Source organism: Phyllobates terribilis, unplaced genomic scaffold (assembly GCF_046119375.1).
Source record: "Phyllobates terribilis strain yellow unplaced genomic scaffold, ASM4611937v1 Scaffold_9__5_contigs__length_417890890, whole genome shotgun sequence".
Lineage (NCBI taxonomy): Eukaryota > Metazoa > Chordata > Amphibia > Anura > Dendrobatidae > Phyllobates > Phyllobates terribilis.
In genome coordinates, this window is record NW_027362769.1 from 369,189,588 (window position 1) to 369,208,630 (window position 19,043).

At 45.5% G+C, this 19,043-nt stretch overlaps 1 protein-coding gene across 3 annotated transcripts; it reads right to left on the reverse strand.

Annotated features, from left to right (window-relative positions):
* Nucleotides 1-2,806: 2,806 nt before the first annotated feature.
* INTS15 (integrator complex subunit 15) lies at nucleotides 2,807-10,244 on the reverse strand. Of its 3 annotated transcripts, none has more exons than XM_073648233.1 (7): nucleotides 10,120-10,244; nucleotides 9,617-9,815; nucleotides 7,091-7,312; nucleotides 6,813-6,978; nucleotides 6,251-6,736; nucleotides 5,639-5,678; nucleotides 2,807-4,428 (listed from the first exon to the last, which is right to left on the reverse strand). In XM_073648233.1, exons 2-7 carry the CDS (start codon nucleotides 9,806-9,808, stop codon nucleotides 4,071-4,073), a joined length of 1,464 nt encoding a protein of 487 aa, XP_073504334.1. In that variant the 5' UTR covers nucleotides 9,809-9,815; nucleotides 10,120-10,244; the 3' UTR covers nucleotides 2,807-4,070. The 3 variants fall into 3 exon arrangements, with proteins under 3 accessions (XP_073504334.1, XP_073504336.1, XP_073504337.1); XM_073648235.1 differs by having other exon boundaries at nucleotides 10,102-10,210; XM_073648236.1 differs by having other exon boundaries at nucleotides 10,080-10,201.
* Between the last annotated feature and the right edge of the window lie 8,799 nt (nucleotides 10,245-19,043).

A 19,043-nucleotide genomic window follows, 5' to 3' on the forward strand; every position in this document is an offset into this window, starting at 1 on the left:
ATACCACTCACAGAACACGGTGCGGGTAAAACAGCGTGGTAATACTTTATTGACCCACAAAGCGGACAATAAACAGAACAGTCCCAGCAAATACCCAAGATGGTGCAACATTACACAGTCTCACGCTTCTGCTCCGCCCGCATTGGGGTAGAACAGCTGCGACTTTGGGACTTCCAGGGCCGACTACCTCAACCAGTGACCCCTCCCCACTCCCCCCCCCCCCACACTTGTGGCGGGCCCCCACAGAGAGGATAGGAAGCCGACAGTCAATTGAGGTACAAGGCCAGGAGACCTGAGGGGACAAATATGGCCTCTCCGAGAGTTTCCATGGGGCTAGGCGACCGGTGGGTGCCTCCTGGCAACTCCAAATGGAGCAAATCCGAATCTTTCCAGTCAGGGCCGGTACCCTTAGGCTAGAATAATATAGAATTCAAATCTGTGTCTCTTTGGATAATGCCATGCAATCCATCTGCTGCCCTGAAGGATGTCTCTCATTCTCCTTCTAAAGTCTTTCTGATTCTCTGTCCCAAGAGTGAATCTGTCTCCAGCACTACAGACATTCCTGTTTAGATTTACATCTGTGTGAGGTCATCAGGCATAAGTAAGAGGTAAAGGTGCAGGGCTCAGTTATTATTGAGCTAATCTATTTATATAGTTGGTAGCACAGGGACTGTTGTAAATAGATGGATTTTAGTGCAATTAGCATATTAGCAAATAACACTGTTTCCAGGAAGAGACCACAATCAGGGTTAGACAAATACTGGTCTGACATTTAGAGCTACACAAATATGTAAAGACAATTTAAAACACAATAGTGTATTCTCTTGACTTAACAAATCTAAACGTCTGGCTTATTAAGATTTTACTTAGTATCTTCACACAGACCCTTTTTTGTAACTTAAAGGGAGTGTGTCGGCCCAAACTGACAGTATAAATAAAACGCACACCCTTGTAGAGGATATCATCCCAATAATAATCGCAACTTTTGTTATTATGATCACTGCCTCTGTTCTGCAGAAACTGAAGTTCAATTACATATGCTAATGAGGTTATTAGTGTACCCTGGGCGTGGCCAAGCTTAATGCCCTGCCCACTGATCTTGCATGCCCCTCCTGGTGATTGACAGAACTGGCTTGTCTATGTTTTGTCACCAGGTATCAATCACCAGAGGGAGGCGGGGCATGCAAAATCAGTAAGTGGAATGGTACACTGAGCCTCTTGGCACCGCCCAGAGTGCACTGAACACCTAATTAGCATATTGGATAACACCTTAGTTACTGCAGAACAGAGGCAGCAATTAGATCTCTAAAAGGTGCAATATCCCCTCCAAGGCTGTGCACTTGGGCAAATCCATAGGGTAGAGGATAACGTGCAGATCGCTGGAGGTGCGACTTTTGGGATAAGTAGTGATCAGAGCTCTGTTGTCCCATCCTGAATGCAGTGGCAGTGCGCCTGCTCACTGTCTGCACCATTCATCGTCTATGGCACTGCTGAGGACAGCGCTCCGCTATTTCTGGCAATCCCATAGACAATGAATGGAGCGGAGGTGGAGTATAGGCACCACCACTGCATTCAGGATGGGGCAACAGAACCCTGATCTCTGGGGTTCCCAACGTCGCACCCCCAGCGATCACCAAGTTATCCCCCAAAAATCAAGTTAAGATTCCCTTAAAACGTGGTAACACTTAATATTTTTTTAATATGTTGTAGATGTTGAAAAGTTCTGCAGATCGGTGGGGGAAGCCGGGTCACAAGACCCCCACCGATTGCAGACGAGAATTGTCAGAACTGCACAGAGTAGTGTATAGATCAGGCTACCCCTAAGCACAGCACTCCCACCTGCTGAGCAGCACACTCCTGACTAGTATATTGAGTGATCAGTGGCAGCCAGTCCCATTCACCCGAATGGTCATCTCACTGGCAAGGGAACGCCATTCCTTCCTGATCAGTAAGGTCAGACCCCCCCAAGAGTGACAGGGCCGCAGCGCTGCTGTAATTCAGCGGCACCATCAATGTGTCCCCTGCACAGCTGCCACCTGCTGTGAAGAAACGCAGCACCACCTTGTTCAAATGAATGGCCCCTGCAGTGAAAGGGTGGAAGCACTGAACCAGACCGCAGCCTCCCATTGCTCAGGATCAGTGGGGGTCCCAGAGGTCAGACTCCCACCAGTTATGAAGACAGCTGAACGATTCCAAGAGCCATTTTTCTCCCTCGTAGGCAAGCGAAGACCATAAAATTTAAACAGGATGCCCAGTCAATATAGCAAGGTGGTCTTATACTTGCATCTCTTCAGTACGACTCCCACCAGGCCCTATTAGAGCATGATGGGGGTGTTACTATTAGCAGAGCTGAAGCAATGCAACAAGTGGATAACATCTCTAGGTACAAAGACCTGGAGGCTCTAACCTGTTCCTATTGTGCCACATGAGATATTAATGTATAATGCCAGCCCACAGGGAAATTTCTGTATGTGGATCCCCCCCCAAATCCTGTGCTTCCGAGGCGGAGGATGAAGGGCGAGGGGGCCGTGTACATGGGCACCCTTGTTTGCCAGGCAGGACAGGGGTCTTCTGGATATAGATCAGACCTCACCAATCAGACATGCATCTATAATAGATGTCTGAGGTTACACTACCCCTTTAACATCCATAAAAGACCCTCAATCCAGGTAGCGTAAGAAGCGTTAATATTCGGGTCTTATTACACAGATGCAAAACCAGCCTTACCTGTCATTCAGAAAGATCTGCTCGGCGGTGTCTGATAATTAGCATTTCATTTCTTTACACACACACACACACACATATATATATACATCTATCTATATATTTTATATATACATAATAAAAAAAAATTCCAACCCAATAGCCACTATGCTTCTTCCCAATCCAGCTCCAACATGACCGCACAAGGTAAAACAGCCAGAAATCTATAGGGTAGGGGATAACTTACTGAGCGCTGGGGGGCCTGATGTTGGGATAACTGGGCTCACTATGAGAGGGTTGTACTCCACTCTTTCCGTAGACAATGAATGGAGAGGTGGTCAGATCCATAGCAATTAATAAGTTTCCCACTATCCCACAGATGGGGGATAACCCCTTACGCTGTGTGCCCACGATGCGTTTCAGCGTTTCCGCAGCGGCAAAAACGCTTAAAAAAAGCATGGTAGAAGGCCTGCCATGTCCCCCAAAGATAATCCGCATGTGCTGTGCACATGCTACGGAAATTTCCGCTGCAGATTATCATTGCGGAAAAAAACGCAGCACTACCAATTATTTTGCGGAAGTGCAGCGTTTTCGCCGCCATTGACTTGCATTAGAACGCGCCAATTCCGCAAGACTGCATCTGTACTTGCATAATTGGTGCGTTCTAATGTGCGGAGGGTACCCGGGTGTAGAGGAGAGGAGAGTCTCATCCACACCCAGGTACCATTAAAAAAGCTGTAAAAAAAAAAAGAATAAAATAAAAAATAAATATATACTTACCTTCTGGCGGCCCGCGCTGCACTCCTCCTTGCTTCCCGGCACTTCACGATGGAATGAAGGACCTGCGCCGATGTCAGAGTCATGTGACGGGTCACGCGACGCTGACGTCGGCAGGTCCTTCAGTGTACCGCTGCCGGCAGCCGGGACGGTGAAGCAAGACAGCGCGGGCCATCGGAGGGCAAGTATACATTTATTTTTTGACATTCTTTGGGGTCACACCATATAAATCCATGCTGGTTGCATGGATTTATATAGTGTGACCAAGTTGACAAGCACTTTCCAAGTGATGCTAAAATCGCTTGGAAAGCGCTTGTCAACCCGCATGCGGAAATGCATGTGAAGAACGCTGAGCATTTCTGCATCGTGGGCACATAGCCTTAAAGAGAATAGTCTCTTTTTTTTTCCCCACCTACATCCAAAATGTGAATGATATTGATCTTCTATTACAGTCCAGACAGGGCAACTGTGATCTAATGGTGGAAGCTTGTCCGTCCCTGGCCTACTGTAGCCTGTGTGTGATGCCATCTTTCCGTTTACGTCAGTCCTCTGTGACTATGAGTCCATCTCCAGAAGATTGTAGGAGGCAATCAACGCATCGGTCGAAAAGGAAAGGTCATGCCAGGCATGAATGTCTGTACAGGATGTCCTGGTAGTGCGGGGAGTGTTGGCAGCGCTGCATGGGCGGGCAGAGCAGGGTGTGTAGGCAGCGTTGCATGGGTAGGTAATGATGCATGGCCAGGTAAAGCAGTATGAGCGGGTAGGGCAGTGTGTGCTGGAAGAGCAGCATGAGCAGGCAATGCCGTATGTGCTGGTAACGCTGCATGAGCCGGGAGTGTGGGGTAACCCAGAGGTGGCGTATGAATGTGAGGGTAGAACGCAGGGGTCAGAGTCGGATGTGAGGGTGGCTGCGGCTGCACAGGACCGGACACCACCAACTGCATCAAGCTGGAAGAGAAAAAAAAAATTATGTGGAAGGAAAGGCATTAAATAAGAGTTGTCTACAGTTTTGGACATTTTTTGTTTTACTTAAATGCATGCATTCGGTGCTAAAAATAATTTTTGCAATTGGGTTACATTTCAAATTTTGCACCGATTTGCTTCCTGCACATTCAACTTTAATGTGGTCATAAATCAGCTGAGATGAGCTCAGAAAAAAGATGAATAAAAGAAGTACAAATTCCCTGTCAGATCTTCATAGTGAGCTCACTAACAGATACTCAGTTAACTCATTCTGCAGCCAGCAATAGACAGTGCAAAATTGTAGATTGTGAGTCCTCACGGGCAGGGTCCTCGCTCCTCCTGTACCAGTCGGTGACTCGTTTGTGTTCAAATTATTGTACTTGTTTGCTATGTATACCCCTTTTCACATGTAAAACGCCATGGAATAAATGGTGTTATAATAATAAATAATAACAAAGAGGCTGTAGAAAGCAAACGGTGCAAGATGTTTAATGAAACCCAATTGCAAAAATGATTTTTATTAGACACTTTAAAACAGAGAATATACATACTTATACAAGTGTGTGTCCCCACCCTCCCCCAAAGTAGGACTCCCAATAGGATCTAATAGATTTTTTTTCAAAAATTAATTTTATTTTAAAGCCGAAGAAGTTAGGTGAAAGGAGTTAATTTTTCTATTTTAAGTCTAAGGCGATGTTCACACATGTTGGGTTTTTCAGCGGGACAAATCTGCAGCAAAACTTAATCTCTGGCAGGAAATCAGCTGCATGAAAAACGCAGGTTTTGCTGCGTTTTTTCACTGTTCTTCTGTCTCTATTTACGCATCTACATAAAGTTCTGTGAAAAAAAAAGAACCCCATTCTATTTTGCCATCAAAAACGCTGATGCAAATTTTGGTGCATTTTTGATGCGTTTTTTTTCACCATCCATTACATCCTATGGGTGAAAAACCGCTGAAAGAAGTGACATGCTCTATTTTTCAGAAACCCAACCAAGGCACAAAATACGCAGCAAAAAAACAAAAAAAAAAAACAAGATGTGTGAACAGAGAATTCTGGTTTCTCATAAACTTTGCTGGTACTGCAAAACGCAGCTGAAAATTTGCATAAAAATCTGCAGCAAAATACGCTGAAAAACCCAACATGTGTGAACATAGCCTAAAACATCAGTCCATAGTCGACAATGGGGTACTCACTTGTTATGGGGGAGTCGTGCGCAGAGGGTCCTCAGGTCATCTGCAAGGGAAACAAAAGTGATAAACTGTTAAAGACTTGCGGTCATACATCGAATCCTGTAGGACGTGCACCGGGTCAAATCAGAATTCAAGCTTCCCAGTTTTGCCATGATACAAAGTGACGGCAGATCCCTTGGATTTGTGATCAATGGGGAGTAGAGATTTGCAGGTCTCTGATCGAGCAGCCATGTCTGTAGTCAGTGGCGACCAGATTAGGGCCCTGCAAACCTCCTACAACCTACGGTATTCCCAACGCCCTACTAATCAGGAAAGGCGACCAGGATACTGCAGGCAGGAGGAGGTTCACGGTGCTCAGGTCTGGTGGCCGCTAGACCAGGATCCTGCATCACCCTAGTGCTGATCCAATGTCTGGGACCTTCCCCAATCCCAAAAATGATGGCATCTTGGTGCTGCAGCCCCGTCACTGTGCTGTGCAGGGAACATTCACATCACAGGAGCGGCGCTGCGGTTCTCCTGCACAGTGGGCATCAACTCAGAAAGTGGCACCGTTGATTACAATGTGACCCTGCCATGAGGCCCATTAGTCCTGGATTTATCTATTGTAAAAATTACCCCGAGTGCAAAGTAACGCTCCGGTAGCCATAGAGACTTGTAACGCTTGCGCCAGCCGGTCCAATGCCAGTTCCATCTCTTGCTCGGCATTCAGCGGGTTAAGCTCTTCGCAGAGTTGCCCCAGTTCCTCCACCAGCGGCACGAGCTGCTCAAATATGATCAGTGCTAGACGCCCATACAGGCTTTTCTCTGTCAGGTGGGCCTGGAGGACCATGAGACCTTGTAGGACACTCAGATGTAGCTTGGAGTAAAGGTTCTGGTCTTCCCCAATAGGAACGCCACCAGCAGCCTTTTGTTTGCGTCTGTAAGCCAAAGGGGCTATCACACACCACCGCACCAGACCCATCAACGGAGAGAAGTCCAAGTAACCAATAGGCAGGTTGGCCGTAATAGGAGTGTTAAGGAAAGTGATCAGAATGAGACGAGGATCCTCGAAAATCCAAGAAACGATCATTTCCAGAAGGTCGTGAGGGGGAATAAGTTCTTCTGCAAAAATAAAAATAATTGTTTTTATAAAGGTTCATCCACGATGGAATCACCCATATAGGATACAATCTCTTACCTGTGGACATGTCATACAGTGCTGCGACTGCAGTGATGAACTGGCAGCAAAATCGTGGGCTGACATTAAAGATTTGCTTCAGGGTCTGCACAGAGCCAGGAACTAAGCCGCAGTAGTCGCCCACAAGAGCCTTGGCCAGACGTACACAGTACACGGCAGGAGTGCGCTAAGTCAGAGGACACGACAGAAGTGTAAGACGACGTGCAAAGGAAAAAATATTATTCTGCATTCACTGACAGCAAGCAGAGATTGAAAACAGTAAAAATTTGACTTTGTACCTGGAGCCACGACGCTGCACACTCCAGCACCGGCAGCCGGCACACCGCCACTGCCATGGACGTCAGCTTCCCCAGGAGCACCATGCGCTGCTCATCTGCCTTATTCCCCTGCGGGCTGAACAGCGAGGAGAAGATGACCTGGCGGACTGCCTCCTTGGTTTGGTCTTGGAAGTAGTTGCAAAGAATCTCCAGCAGCTGCAGCTCTTGCATGGCGGTAAATCGCTGAAGGGAGGAAAAAAAATCGGGTCAAAATTAAGCATCACTTATTAGGGTCCATATGTTTCCTATATGTACGATATTGATAATACGGGAAGTGGGGCACTGGCCACTAACAAGTATTTGCCTATCCCAGGATTGCACTATTTGGGACACTTACTGACTGAGCCACTTGTCAGTGAGTTGGTGCCACATAATGTGATTAGATAGACATCGTAGCTTTACTTGCAAGATTTTCAAAGCGTGCAGATTAACGAGTTATTCCCCATCTGTATAATAGGGGATGCTTTACTGATCGCTAGGGAAAAGCTGAACATGGCGCTGGGCCACTTCTGACAGATCTACAGACAACGAATGGAGCAGAGGTCAAAAAATGCGCACCACCGCTCCATTCAAGACGAGGTTCTATAGAACCCTTTTCTCAGTGGTCGGACCCCCAGTAATCAGTAAGGAACCCCCTACGTTATGGATAGTAGTGCATAAAGAAAAAAGGAGAAAATGCTTCATAGAGCAACAATACTCATATCAGTAATGCTGCAACAACATAAGTGATCAAATCCTTTCAGAAACCAAAGAGATGATTGGCAGCCACCTCTCCCTCTCGGGTCGCCCATATGGGTTCAGCCATAGTAAAAAGCAAGCAGTATATTAAAAACGAGGGTATAGTAAGGGGCGCCGATAAAAACATAGATGAAGGAATATAATCCAAAAATAGCTTATTTGGGTGGCAGAAAAAAAAACTGGCTTCAGGGCTTAACCGTCTCCTTAGCCAGGCAAGCACATCAATCAATGATTACTGTGCTTCTTTGACGAAGGGGCCGGGTGACCCTAAAACCAGTTAGTTATTCAGGTGGCAGAAAGCATCTTATTCGGGGGGAGAACTAGACCCTGTATCCAAGCACACCAATCAATATTTAGCATGCTTGTCTGATGTAGGAGTCCACTCGCCTCTGAAACACCTTGCTTTCTGCAACCTTAATAAACTAACACATTTCAGGGTACCCCGGCTCCTTTGTATATATATAAAAAATAAAAAAAAAAACACATTTATGACCAGTCCACATAATAGGAGATAAATACTGAATATTTACTCCCTCTTATTATGAGAATAGGTGTCCCATGTCTCCCATAGGTGGTCAATGACATAGACAGCACTTCTCTGCCAGTCTATAAACTTTAAATGACGTAGTAGCGTGGATGCGGGACAACCGCTCTATTCAAAGGGCAGATGAGATCCTTGTACTCGTGACGGATATGATTGCTGTGGGGGATCCTACTATACGTTGAAGAGAAGGGGTTGTCCCAAAAAATAAAGTACATTTTAATGAATAAATTTTGGAATAATAATAAGTCTCGCACTTGGATGCGTTAAAAAAATGTTCCTGTCCTGAAATAATTTTATAAATGTGCCCCTGCTATGTCTGACCGTGCAGAGCTGCACCAGTTCTTGGTCGGAACATATCACAGCTCCTGGCCAGGGAAGGAAGCATCAGTACACTTATGATAAGGGAGCATATAGATGATAGAAGCAACTGCGAGTCCCTGCTGTTTCTGTGAGGCAACACATTTCCCTGCCTGTTTTATCACAGGAGTGAGTGTTTCTGCCATGTCTCCCGCCTTCTGAGCTCATCATAAATTAAGTCAGTGACGTACTGGGGTATGATCACACCAGTGGCCATCGGAGCTTGAATGTCTTTGACTTGGTTTATGATGAGATCAGAAGGCTGGAGACATGATAGAAACACTCCTGTGATAAAACAGGCAGGGAAATATGTTACCTCACAGAAGCCCCTGCTGTGTCATCTGTATGCTCCCTTATCATAAGCGACTTATGCTTCCCCCCTTCCCAGGAGCTGTGGTATGATCAGACCATGTCCCTGCACAGTGAGACACAGCCATTAGACAGCAGGGGCACATTTATATAAGATTATCTCAGCACAGGAACATTTTTGAACACATTCAATTGTGAAACTTATTATTATTCTAAGATGTACGTGGTTCACTGGAGAGCCCTTTAAAGAGCAGAGATCTGCAATAACAGAAGACAAAGCTGGAAGCAAAATGGGCTGCAGAGGTTTTTGTTACTTTTCCCTTCATCTGAACGGGGCTTGCAGAGAACCATGCGCTGACTACAGAAATGGTTATGAGAATCAGAAATTTCTGCAGGACACAAATACTGTGATTTTATGATCCTTTTCCCCAATATAACCTTAGATTTCACACATCCCACTCATGGGCTGTGACCGGACATCAGGGGAGCAGGACCTGACCTTCCTGCAGAGTGATACAATCTAACGAGCAGACAGAAACCTTGTTGTGGGATCCTCGATCCTTGGGAACTTGGAAGATGAACTCTTCAAGCAAATCGATGGGTCCCTTCTCCACCATGGGCACGGGGGCGCTCTGGAGCTGGCTGCTGAAATAGATATCCAGGTGGTAAAGGACCTCCTTGGCTGCGCTAAGGGCGTCCCGCCGCAGGAGAGAATGGCGGATGTCGCTCATCGCACTTCTGTGGGAAGAAAACAGATACTTTGCCTTTAATAAGTGCAGCATGCGTCAACTACAGTACTACAAGTCCCAGCATACCCCATCAGGTAGCACAATAAGAGCTGTAGTTCACAACTACCAATGTGTCCCCTCTTAAAGCAACAATACTGAAAACTGACAAATCCTATATTACTGCCAGCAAGCAGAGGTATTGAAACTACAGCAAGTGCATTACATGGCTGCTGTCAGCATGGAGCTCGGTCACCCCTCCCCAGCACACACATACATCTTTATTATTATTGACTTGCCCTGCTGCCTCTATTCACCTCTCGCCTCTGACCTCGCTCTTCCAACTACCGTTTCCTTTCCTTTACAGGAACCACGGGAGCCGAAAAGGCTCAATTTGTGTCCCTCCCGGCTACCGTAGCTGTGGATGGGCGTGGTTATAACCAAGCCTCGCTACCAGCCACGCCGTAGGAAGACAGTTTTTTTTTTCTTCAATTCAAAGATAACTTTACTTATAACGTACATTATGAAAGCAGACAAATAATATAAAGTTAGACCTCTTGATTGCGATCTGATCGATGTTCTATCTTTATACAACGATTAGGTTTCAGTATTCAGTTCAGATTAAGGAGAATTTTCCCTATAACTTCTGAAAAATCTCAAAGTGAATATAAGTCCAGGTTGTGTCCTCGATTTATCCGATTGTTGAAAAAATGTTGTTCTGACATTATATTATTCTATCAGTGTCTGGGAAAGCTGGGTGGTGGACAATACGGACACTCAGGGGCGGTCACCCAGCTTTCCCAGAGTCCTGCATGGCAATCTGGGATTTTGGAGCTGATTCTGCGCTGAAAAAAAAAAACATATTATAAAGAAAAGTTTAAAGTACGCTATAAAGGGTGGTCCGGCCTTAGGGTACAAGTCTTCAGTCACTCTACGTTGCTAGCTGTCAGGATTCTCTGGCGCCAGGAGCGGCAGGTGCATGACCGCAAGGTATGTGATTTCATGCACACAGTCACGTGCCGACTAGACGTGTCCAACCTTGCTCTATGCAAGTGTATTGAGAGAGAATGGACACGTCTAGTCGGAATGTGACTGGAAGTATGTGATTTGCATGCATGCGGTCACATGCTGACTAGATGTGTCCAACATTGCTCTGTATTGAGAGAGGATGGACACATCTAGTCGGAATGTGGCCAGAACTATGCAAATCATATAATTGTGGTCACATGACCACCCGCTTCCAGCACCGGAGAATCCTCATAGCATATTCTCAATTCAGCAGTCACATGGATGGAGTGCAGACTTGAAGCCTAAGGTCGGACGACCCCCTTTAACCTTTTCAGGACCGTGCAATTTTTCATTTTTGCAATTTCCTTTTTTGCTCCATTCCCACCTCCCCTCCAAGAGCCATCATTTTTTTATTTTTCCGTCCACGAGGGCTTGTATTTTGCAGGACAAGATGTAGTTTTAAATGACATCATTAATTTTACCATTCGATATACTGGAAAACGGGAAACAAATGGCAAGTGGAAGAAACGGTGAAAAAAAATGTAATTCCACCATTGTTTTTTGGGGGTTTCCTTTTTTTATGCATTCAATGAACGGACCAAAGTAACCTGGTGACATGATTTGAATACACCAAACGTGGAATAGCTTTTTTTTATTATTATTATTATTATTTTAGAGGTAAAAAAAAATCAGAAGTTGTTTGGGGGAAGTGCAGTCACCGGAAAGAGGATAGAGCTTGTAAATACAAGCAATTTTGTAATTTACTGCTTATTCAAATTTTCAGCCGTTCTTGAGACATTAACACTTTTCTTCTGTGAACAACTCGTTTCCTTGGAGACCGACCGCCGCTGGAAGACAGAAGAACATGTACAGTGCTTACAACCTCTTTTTTATTGAGCTTGTAAGCACTGTTCTGAATCCGTCCAGAATCGTAGGAGTATGCTGTTGCCTCCTAGTCATGGCCAGCTTCAGCGCAGCGCTTACAAGCTAGACAGCAGCGGTGGTCGGTCTCCTAGGCAATGAGTTATAATCAATTGTTAATATCTGAAAAACTATTGCAAATTTTAACAAGCTTTACAGTTGTTTGGTAATAATGGAGATTTACGGTGGATCAGATGATAACAAATCAATTCATCACTAATCGAATTTGTGACAAATGTTTACAAATTTGTTCAACATGGCGAATTTGAACAATATAAAGTTCGCCTGTGATGGTCACTTCATTTTTCCCAAGACTTTCAAAAGACTGCATCAGCCAGTGAAGGCTCACATGGCCTTGGGAACGCCAGGCCAGCTTCCTCATAATGCATTGCAGTTATCACATCACATAGTTTTGCACAGCCAGTTAGCAGGGACTATCATAGCCTGTATAAAAGCCGAGGCAGGGAATGCAGGAGCTATATTGTACTGAATCAGGAAAATGAGAGGACGTCACAGTTTGCATCACAGCTTAGCCAAAGAGATAGGGAAAGAAAAACATAAAGCACTGAATAAATATTACAGACCGTGTGTGACAGCATGGCAGTGACAAAGATTAGTGTGTGAGGAAAAGAGAATAGTGTTATACACATTTTCCCAGGTAACTAAAGGCTTTGGAGCACTTTAGATTCATAGTGAACTGATTTTTCACAAATTGACCTTCTTGGGTGACTTCGGCAGAGCTGACAAATGTGAATTCTAAAAGATTCATTAGTCTATAGCAGACCTGGGCAAAGTGCGGACAGTGGGCCACGTTCGGCCCTCTGGTTGTTCCTGTCCAACCCGTGGACCGAGACAGCTGAAGGGCCGAAAACAGTGGCCCACAAGCCGCATCATGCCCTCGCCTGTCCGCCACCGCCGGCATCCCGATGTCACTATTAGGGTACGTTCACACTGCCATATAATACGGACGAGTGCTATGGAATGTTTTATTGTATAGAACGCGGCCCAATGTTATACTATGGGTTAGTGCAGATCTCATGCCGAGTGGCTTTGATATTCGGAACAAGCTCACCTATACAAGTCTATGGGTGTGTGAAACTTCGGACTGCACTCGGATGTCATCTGAGTGCAGTCCGATGTACTCGCACAGAGTCAATGGAGAAGATGGAGAAATTAAGTTCTCCGTCTTCTCTGCACCTGTGCTGCGATTCTATCATGCGAAAGAATCGGATCACAGAAAGATGACACTCGGATCAGAGTCTGATAGAGTTTAATCCGAGTGTCAGCATAATTGGCCCGATTCTCTTGCAAAAGAGAACATACAATAGTGTGAGCGAACCCTTATTTGCATCCTCAGGATACAGGCAGCAGTAAGTATAATGGCGGAGAAGGGAACCGGCGGCTCCTTCCACCAATCTGCGTGTGCGACTGAGACAGCAGATGCAATGGTGTCACTACATCATGTCTGCTGTGCGGAGCCTCAGGGCATCGGAGACTGGAGGAGAGTGTTAGGGGAACGGGAACAAGGTGATTATGTTGTTTTTTTATATGTGTATGGGATACCTATAGTATATATGTGAGAGCTCATACTCTATTTAGGGGGCTATGTGGGGACTCTTACTGTGTATAGAGGGGCTATGTGGGTGTTCACACTATATGTAGGGAGCTGTGTGGGAGCTCATACTGTATATAAGGGGTGCTGTTTATTGGAGCTCATACTGTATATAAGGGGGGCTGTGTGGGGGCTCATACTGTATATAAGGGGGGCTGTGTGGGGGCTCATACTGTATATAAGGGGGTTGTGTGGGAGTTCATACTGTATTTAAGGGGGGCTGTGTGGGAGCTCATACTGTATGAAGGAAGATGTGTGGAGGCTCATGTTGTATATAAGGGGGCTGTGTAGGGGCTCATACTGTATATAAGGGTGGCTGTGTGGGGGCTCATACTGTGTATAAGGGTAGCTGTGTGGGAGCTCATATTGTATATAAAGGGGCTGTGTGGGGGCTCATACTGTATATAAGGGGGGCTGTGTGGGGACTCATACTATATGTAGGGAGCTGTGTGGGGGCTCATACTGTATATAAGGGGGCTGTGTGGGGGCTCATACTGTATATAAGGGGGACTGTGCTGTGTGGGGACTCATACTCTATATAAGGGGGGCTTTGTGGGGCTCATACTGTATATAAGGGGGCAGTGCTGTGTGGGGGCTCATACTGTATATAAAGGGAGCTATGTGGGGGCTCATACTGTATATAAGGGGGGCTCATACTGTATAAGGGGGGCTGTTTTGGGGCTCATACTTTGTATAAGGGGGCTGTGTGGGGGCTCATACTGTATGTAGGGAGCTATGTGGGAGCTCATACTGTATGTAGGGAGCTGTGTGGGGGCTCATATTGTATATAAGGGGGGCTGTGTGGGAGCTCATACTGTATATGAGGGGAGTTGTGTGGGAGCTCATACTGTATGTAGGTGGCTGCGTGGGGGATCATACTGCAAATAAGGGGGCTGTGTGGGGGCTCAAACTGTATATAAGGGGGGCTGTGCTGTGTGGGGGCGCATACTGTATATAAGGGGGGCTGTGTGGGGCTTATACTGTATATAAGGGGGCTGTGCTGTGTGGGGGCGCATACTGTATATAAGGGGGGCTGTGTGGGGCTTATACTGTATATAAGGGGACTGTGCTGTGTGGGGGCTCATACTGTATATAAGGGAAGCTGTGTGGGGGCTCATACTGTATATAAGGGAGGCTGTGTGGGGGCTCATATTGTATATAAGTGGGGCTGTGCTGTGCGGGGGCTCATACTGTATATAAAAGGGGCTATGTGGGAGCTCATACTGTGTTTAAGGGGGCTGTGTGGGGCCTCATACTGTATGTAGGGAGCTGTGTGGGAGCTCATACTGTGCAGATCTGTGCAGATCTAAGCAGATACGTCCCTATATATTGAGACTTAGTTAAGGGGAGGCATTTATGCGGGGGCATTTATGCATATAGCATTTATGCATACTTTATCGAAGTGCCATAATTTAGCAAAGTGCCCTGGCAGTTAGAAAATGGCATTGCTAATATTCATCTTTCTTCTCTTCTTACAGGTATATATTTTTCACTGCTTGTGTGATCTGTCCTGAAAACTGCATTATATCTCCATGCAATGCTCTGCAGCCTATCAATTTCTGGTATATATTTTTCACTGCTTGTGTGATCTGTCCTGAAAACTGCATTATATCTCCATGCAATGCTCTGCAGCCTATCAATTTCTGGTATATATTTTTCACTGCTTGTGTGATCTGTCCTGAAAACTGCATTATATCTCCATGCAATGCTCTGCAGCCTATCAATTTCTGGTATATATTTTTCACTGCTTGTGTGATCTGTCCTGAAAACTGCATTATATCTCCATGCAATGCTCTGCAGCCTATCAATTTCTGGTATATATTTTTCACTGCTTGTGTGATCTGTCCTGAAAACTGCATTATATCTCCATGCAATGCTCTGCAGCCTATCAATTTCTGGTATATATTTTTCACTGCTTGTGTGATCTGTCCTGAAAACTGCATTATATCTCCATGCAATGCTCTGCAGCCTATCAATTTCTGGTATATATTTTTCACTGCTTGTGTGATCTGTCCTGAAAACTGCATTATATCTCCATGCAATGCTCTGCAGCCTATCAATTTCTGGTATATATTTTTCACTGCTTGTGTGATCTGTCCTGAAAACTGCATTATATCTCCATGCAATGCTCTGCAGCCTATCAATTTCTGGTATATATTTTTCACTGCTTGTGTGATCTGTCCTGAAAACTGCATTATATCTCCATGCAATGCTCTGCAGCCTATCAATTTCTGGTATATATTTTTCACTGCTTGTGTGATCTGTCCTGAAAACTGCATTATATCTCCATGCAATGCTCTGCAGCCTATCAATTTCTGGTATATATTTTTCACTGCTTGTGTGATCTGTCCTGAAAACTGCATTATATCTCCATGCAATGCTCTGCAGCCTATCAATTTCTGGTATATATTTTTCACTCCTCTAGCTTTTTTATTCCATGATACTTAAAGGTCATCACACTTACTTTAAGAGTTTATGATCCATGCCGAGTTTACTAGTCTGTTTTTTTTTTTTTTTTTTTTTCCCTGCACTTTATGGTCTCCTGTTGTCTTTTAAGCTAGTGATTGATTGTTAATGAGTTAAATCTGTGCAGATCTAAGCAGATACGTCCCTATATATTGAGACTTAGTTAAGGGGCAGCATTTATGCGGGGGCATTTATGCATATAGCATTTATGCATACTTTATCGAAATGCCATAATTTAGCAAAGTGCCCTGGCAGTTAGAAAATGGCAGTTGGACAGGGCAGGAGACAGGTAAGACATGCAAGACAATTAAACAAACTTGCTTCCAGGTCATCTTTTTGGCAAACAGTATTCACCATTTGTATCTGTGCCATTTATACTCTGGTTGCTACAATCATCCACATTCACCGTTCTCCCACAAATGCGGCACACTTCATCCATATTAATCCCTCACTCCTCTCTTCTCCTATGTACAGTTGTCATGCTCTCTTCACAATGTTATACCACGCAGATCCATTCATTCCCACCATACAACGCAGGAAACGCTCTCACAAATCACTCAATCATCTGCTCACTCTCTGTATCTTCCTTCTATTAGTCGCAGGTGATATTTCTCCCAACCCAGGACCCTCCAGTAATAATAACACTAACTCTTTCCCTGTTACATTCAGAAACCCTGCTAATCTCATTAATATTCCCTGCATATCTTCTGTCTCATTCAACTGTGCCCTTTGGAATGCACGCTCAGCTTGTAATAAACTCTCTTACATCCATGACTTTTTCCTCTCTAATTCCCTCAACCTTCTGGCTCTCACTGAAACCTGGATCCAGCAGTCGGACACCACCGCCGCTGCAGCTCTCTCCTATGGTGGCCTACATTTCTCTCATACCCCGCGACCTGACAACAGATCAGGTGGAGGTGTTGGTCTGCTTCTTTCAACAAAATGTACTTTTCAGGTTATCCCCCCTGTACCCTCCCTTATCTTCCCGTCCTTTGAGGCCCACACAGTCAGACTCTACCGGCCCTTCTCCCTGCGAGTGGCGGTTGTCTATCGCCCCCCAGGTCCCCCCCGTCAATTCCTGGATCACTTTGCTGCCTGGCTTACAAATTTTCTATCCTGCGACATCCCCACGATAATCATGGGAGACTTTAACATCCCAATTGGCGATCCTCTTTCCCCATCTGCCACGCATCTTTTATCATTAACCTCCTCCTTCGGCCTTTCACAGCTTGCTAATTCTCCTACACATGAGGACGGGAACACATTGGACCTGATCTTCTCCCGGCTTTGCTCAGTACATGACTTTACTAACTCTCCCCTTCCACTCTCTGACCATAATCTTCTTTCATTCTCTGTCAAGAACTGTGACTTTACTCAAGACACTCCCACCGTCCACACTTATAGAAATTTACGCGCCATTAACACCCAGAAATTTATAAAAAGGTTGCAATCATCATTGGCCCCAATCTCCTCACTCTCATGTCCCGAATCTGCATTGAAGCATTATAACAAAATAATGCTATGCGCCCTGGATGAAGCCGCACCTCCTACACAAAGAACAATTCGGCATAGACGGCGACAACCCTGGCACACGCCTCAAACACGTCTTCTCCAGAGGTACTCCAGGTGCGCTGAACGGCTGTGGAGAAAATCAAATCTGCCCGAAGATTTCCTCCACTATAAATTTATGCTGAAAACATATAACTCTGCCCTTCACCTCTCCAAACAAACCTACTTTAACAACCTCATCATCTCACTTTCCAATAATCCTAAACGACTCTTTGACACGTTTCATTCTCTCCTCAATCAAACAGCACAGGCCCCGACCACCGACCTCAGCGCTGACGATCTGGCTAACTATTTCAAAGAAAAAATTGACCATATCCGACAGGAAATTTTCTCCCAATCCCCAAATGTTATGCATGCTCCCCCCCGCCACATTGTATCTTGCTCATTTTCTGACTTCGAACCAGTCACGGAAGATGAAGTGATCAGGCTCCTTGCATCTTCTCGCCCTACCACCTGCACCAGCGACCCTATTCCCTCACATCTCCTTCAGTCCCTTGCTCCAGCTGTCACCTCTCACCTAACTAAAATTTTCAACCTTTCCCTCTCATCTGGTATCTTTCCCTCTTCTTTTAAACACGCCAGCATACAACCATTACTTAAAAAACCATCCCTCGACCAGAACTGCAAGGCCAACTACAGACCTGTTTCCAATCTTCCCTTTATCTCTAAACTCCTGGAACGCCTGGTCCACTCCCGTCTAATCCGCTATCTCTCAGACAACTCTCTTCTTGACCCTTTACAATCTGGTTTCCGCTCTTTACATTCTACTGAAACTGCCCTCACTAAAGTCTCTAATGATCTACTAACAGCTAAATCTAATGGTCACTACTCCCTGCTGATTCTCCTGGATCTCTCTGCAGCATTTGACACTGTGGATCACCAGCTCCTCCTCACTATGCTCCGCACTATTGGCCTCAAGGACACGGTTCTCTCCTGGTTCTCCTCTTATCTCTCTGACCGCTCCTTCTCTGTGTCTTTTGCCGGCTCCTCCTCCTCCCTACTTCCTCTTACTGTCGGGGTTCCTCAAGGATCAGTCCTAGGCCCCCTTCTTTTCTCCTTATACACCGCTCCTATTGGACAAACAATCAGTAGATTCGGTTTTCAGTACCATCTCTATGCTGATGACACCCAATTATACACCGCTGCTCCGGACATCACCCCTGCATTACTACAAAAGACCAGTGATTGTCTTTCTGCTGTGTCTAACACTATGTCCTCCCTCTACCTAAAACTGAATCTGTCAAAAACTGAACTACTCGTCTTTCCTCCCTCCATTAATCTACCTGTGCCCGATATTGCCATCTCCGTTTGTGGCTCAACCATTACTCCCCAGCTACAAGCCCGCTGTCTTGGGGTCATTTTTGATTCAGATCTTTCTTTCACTCCTCACATCAAATCACTCGCTCGTTCATGTCATCTACACCTCAAAAACATCTCAAGAATCAGGACTTTTCTCACCTTTGACTCGGCAAAAACTCTTACTGTCGCTCTTATTCATTCTCGTCTTGACTATTGCAACGCTCTACTAATCGGTCTCCCTCTTACTAAACTCTCCCCTCTCCAATCCGTCCTGAACGCAGCAGCCAGGATCATATTCCTCGCCAACCGCTACTCAGATGCCTCTTCCCTGTGCCAGTCATTGCATTGGTTGCCCATCCAATATAG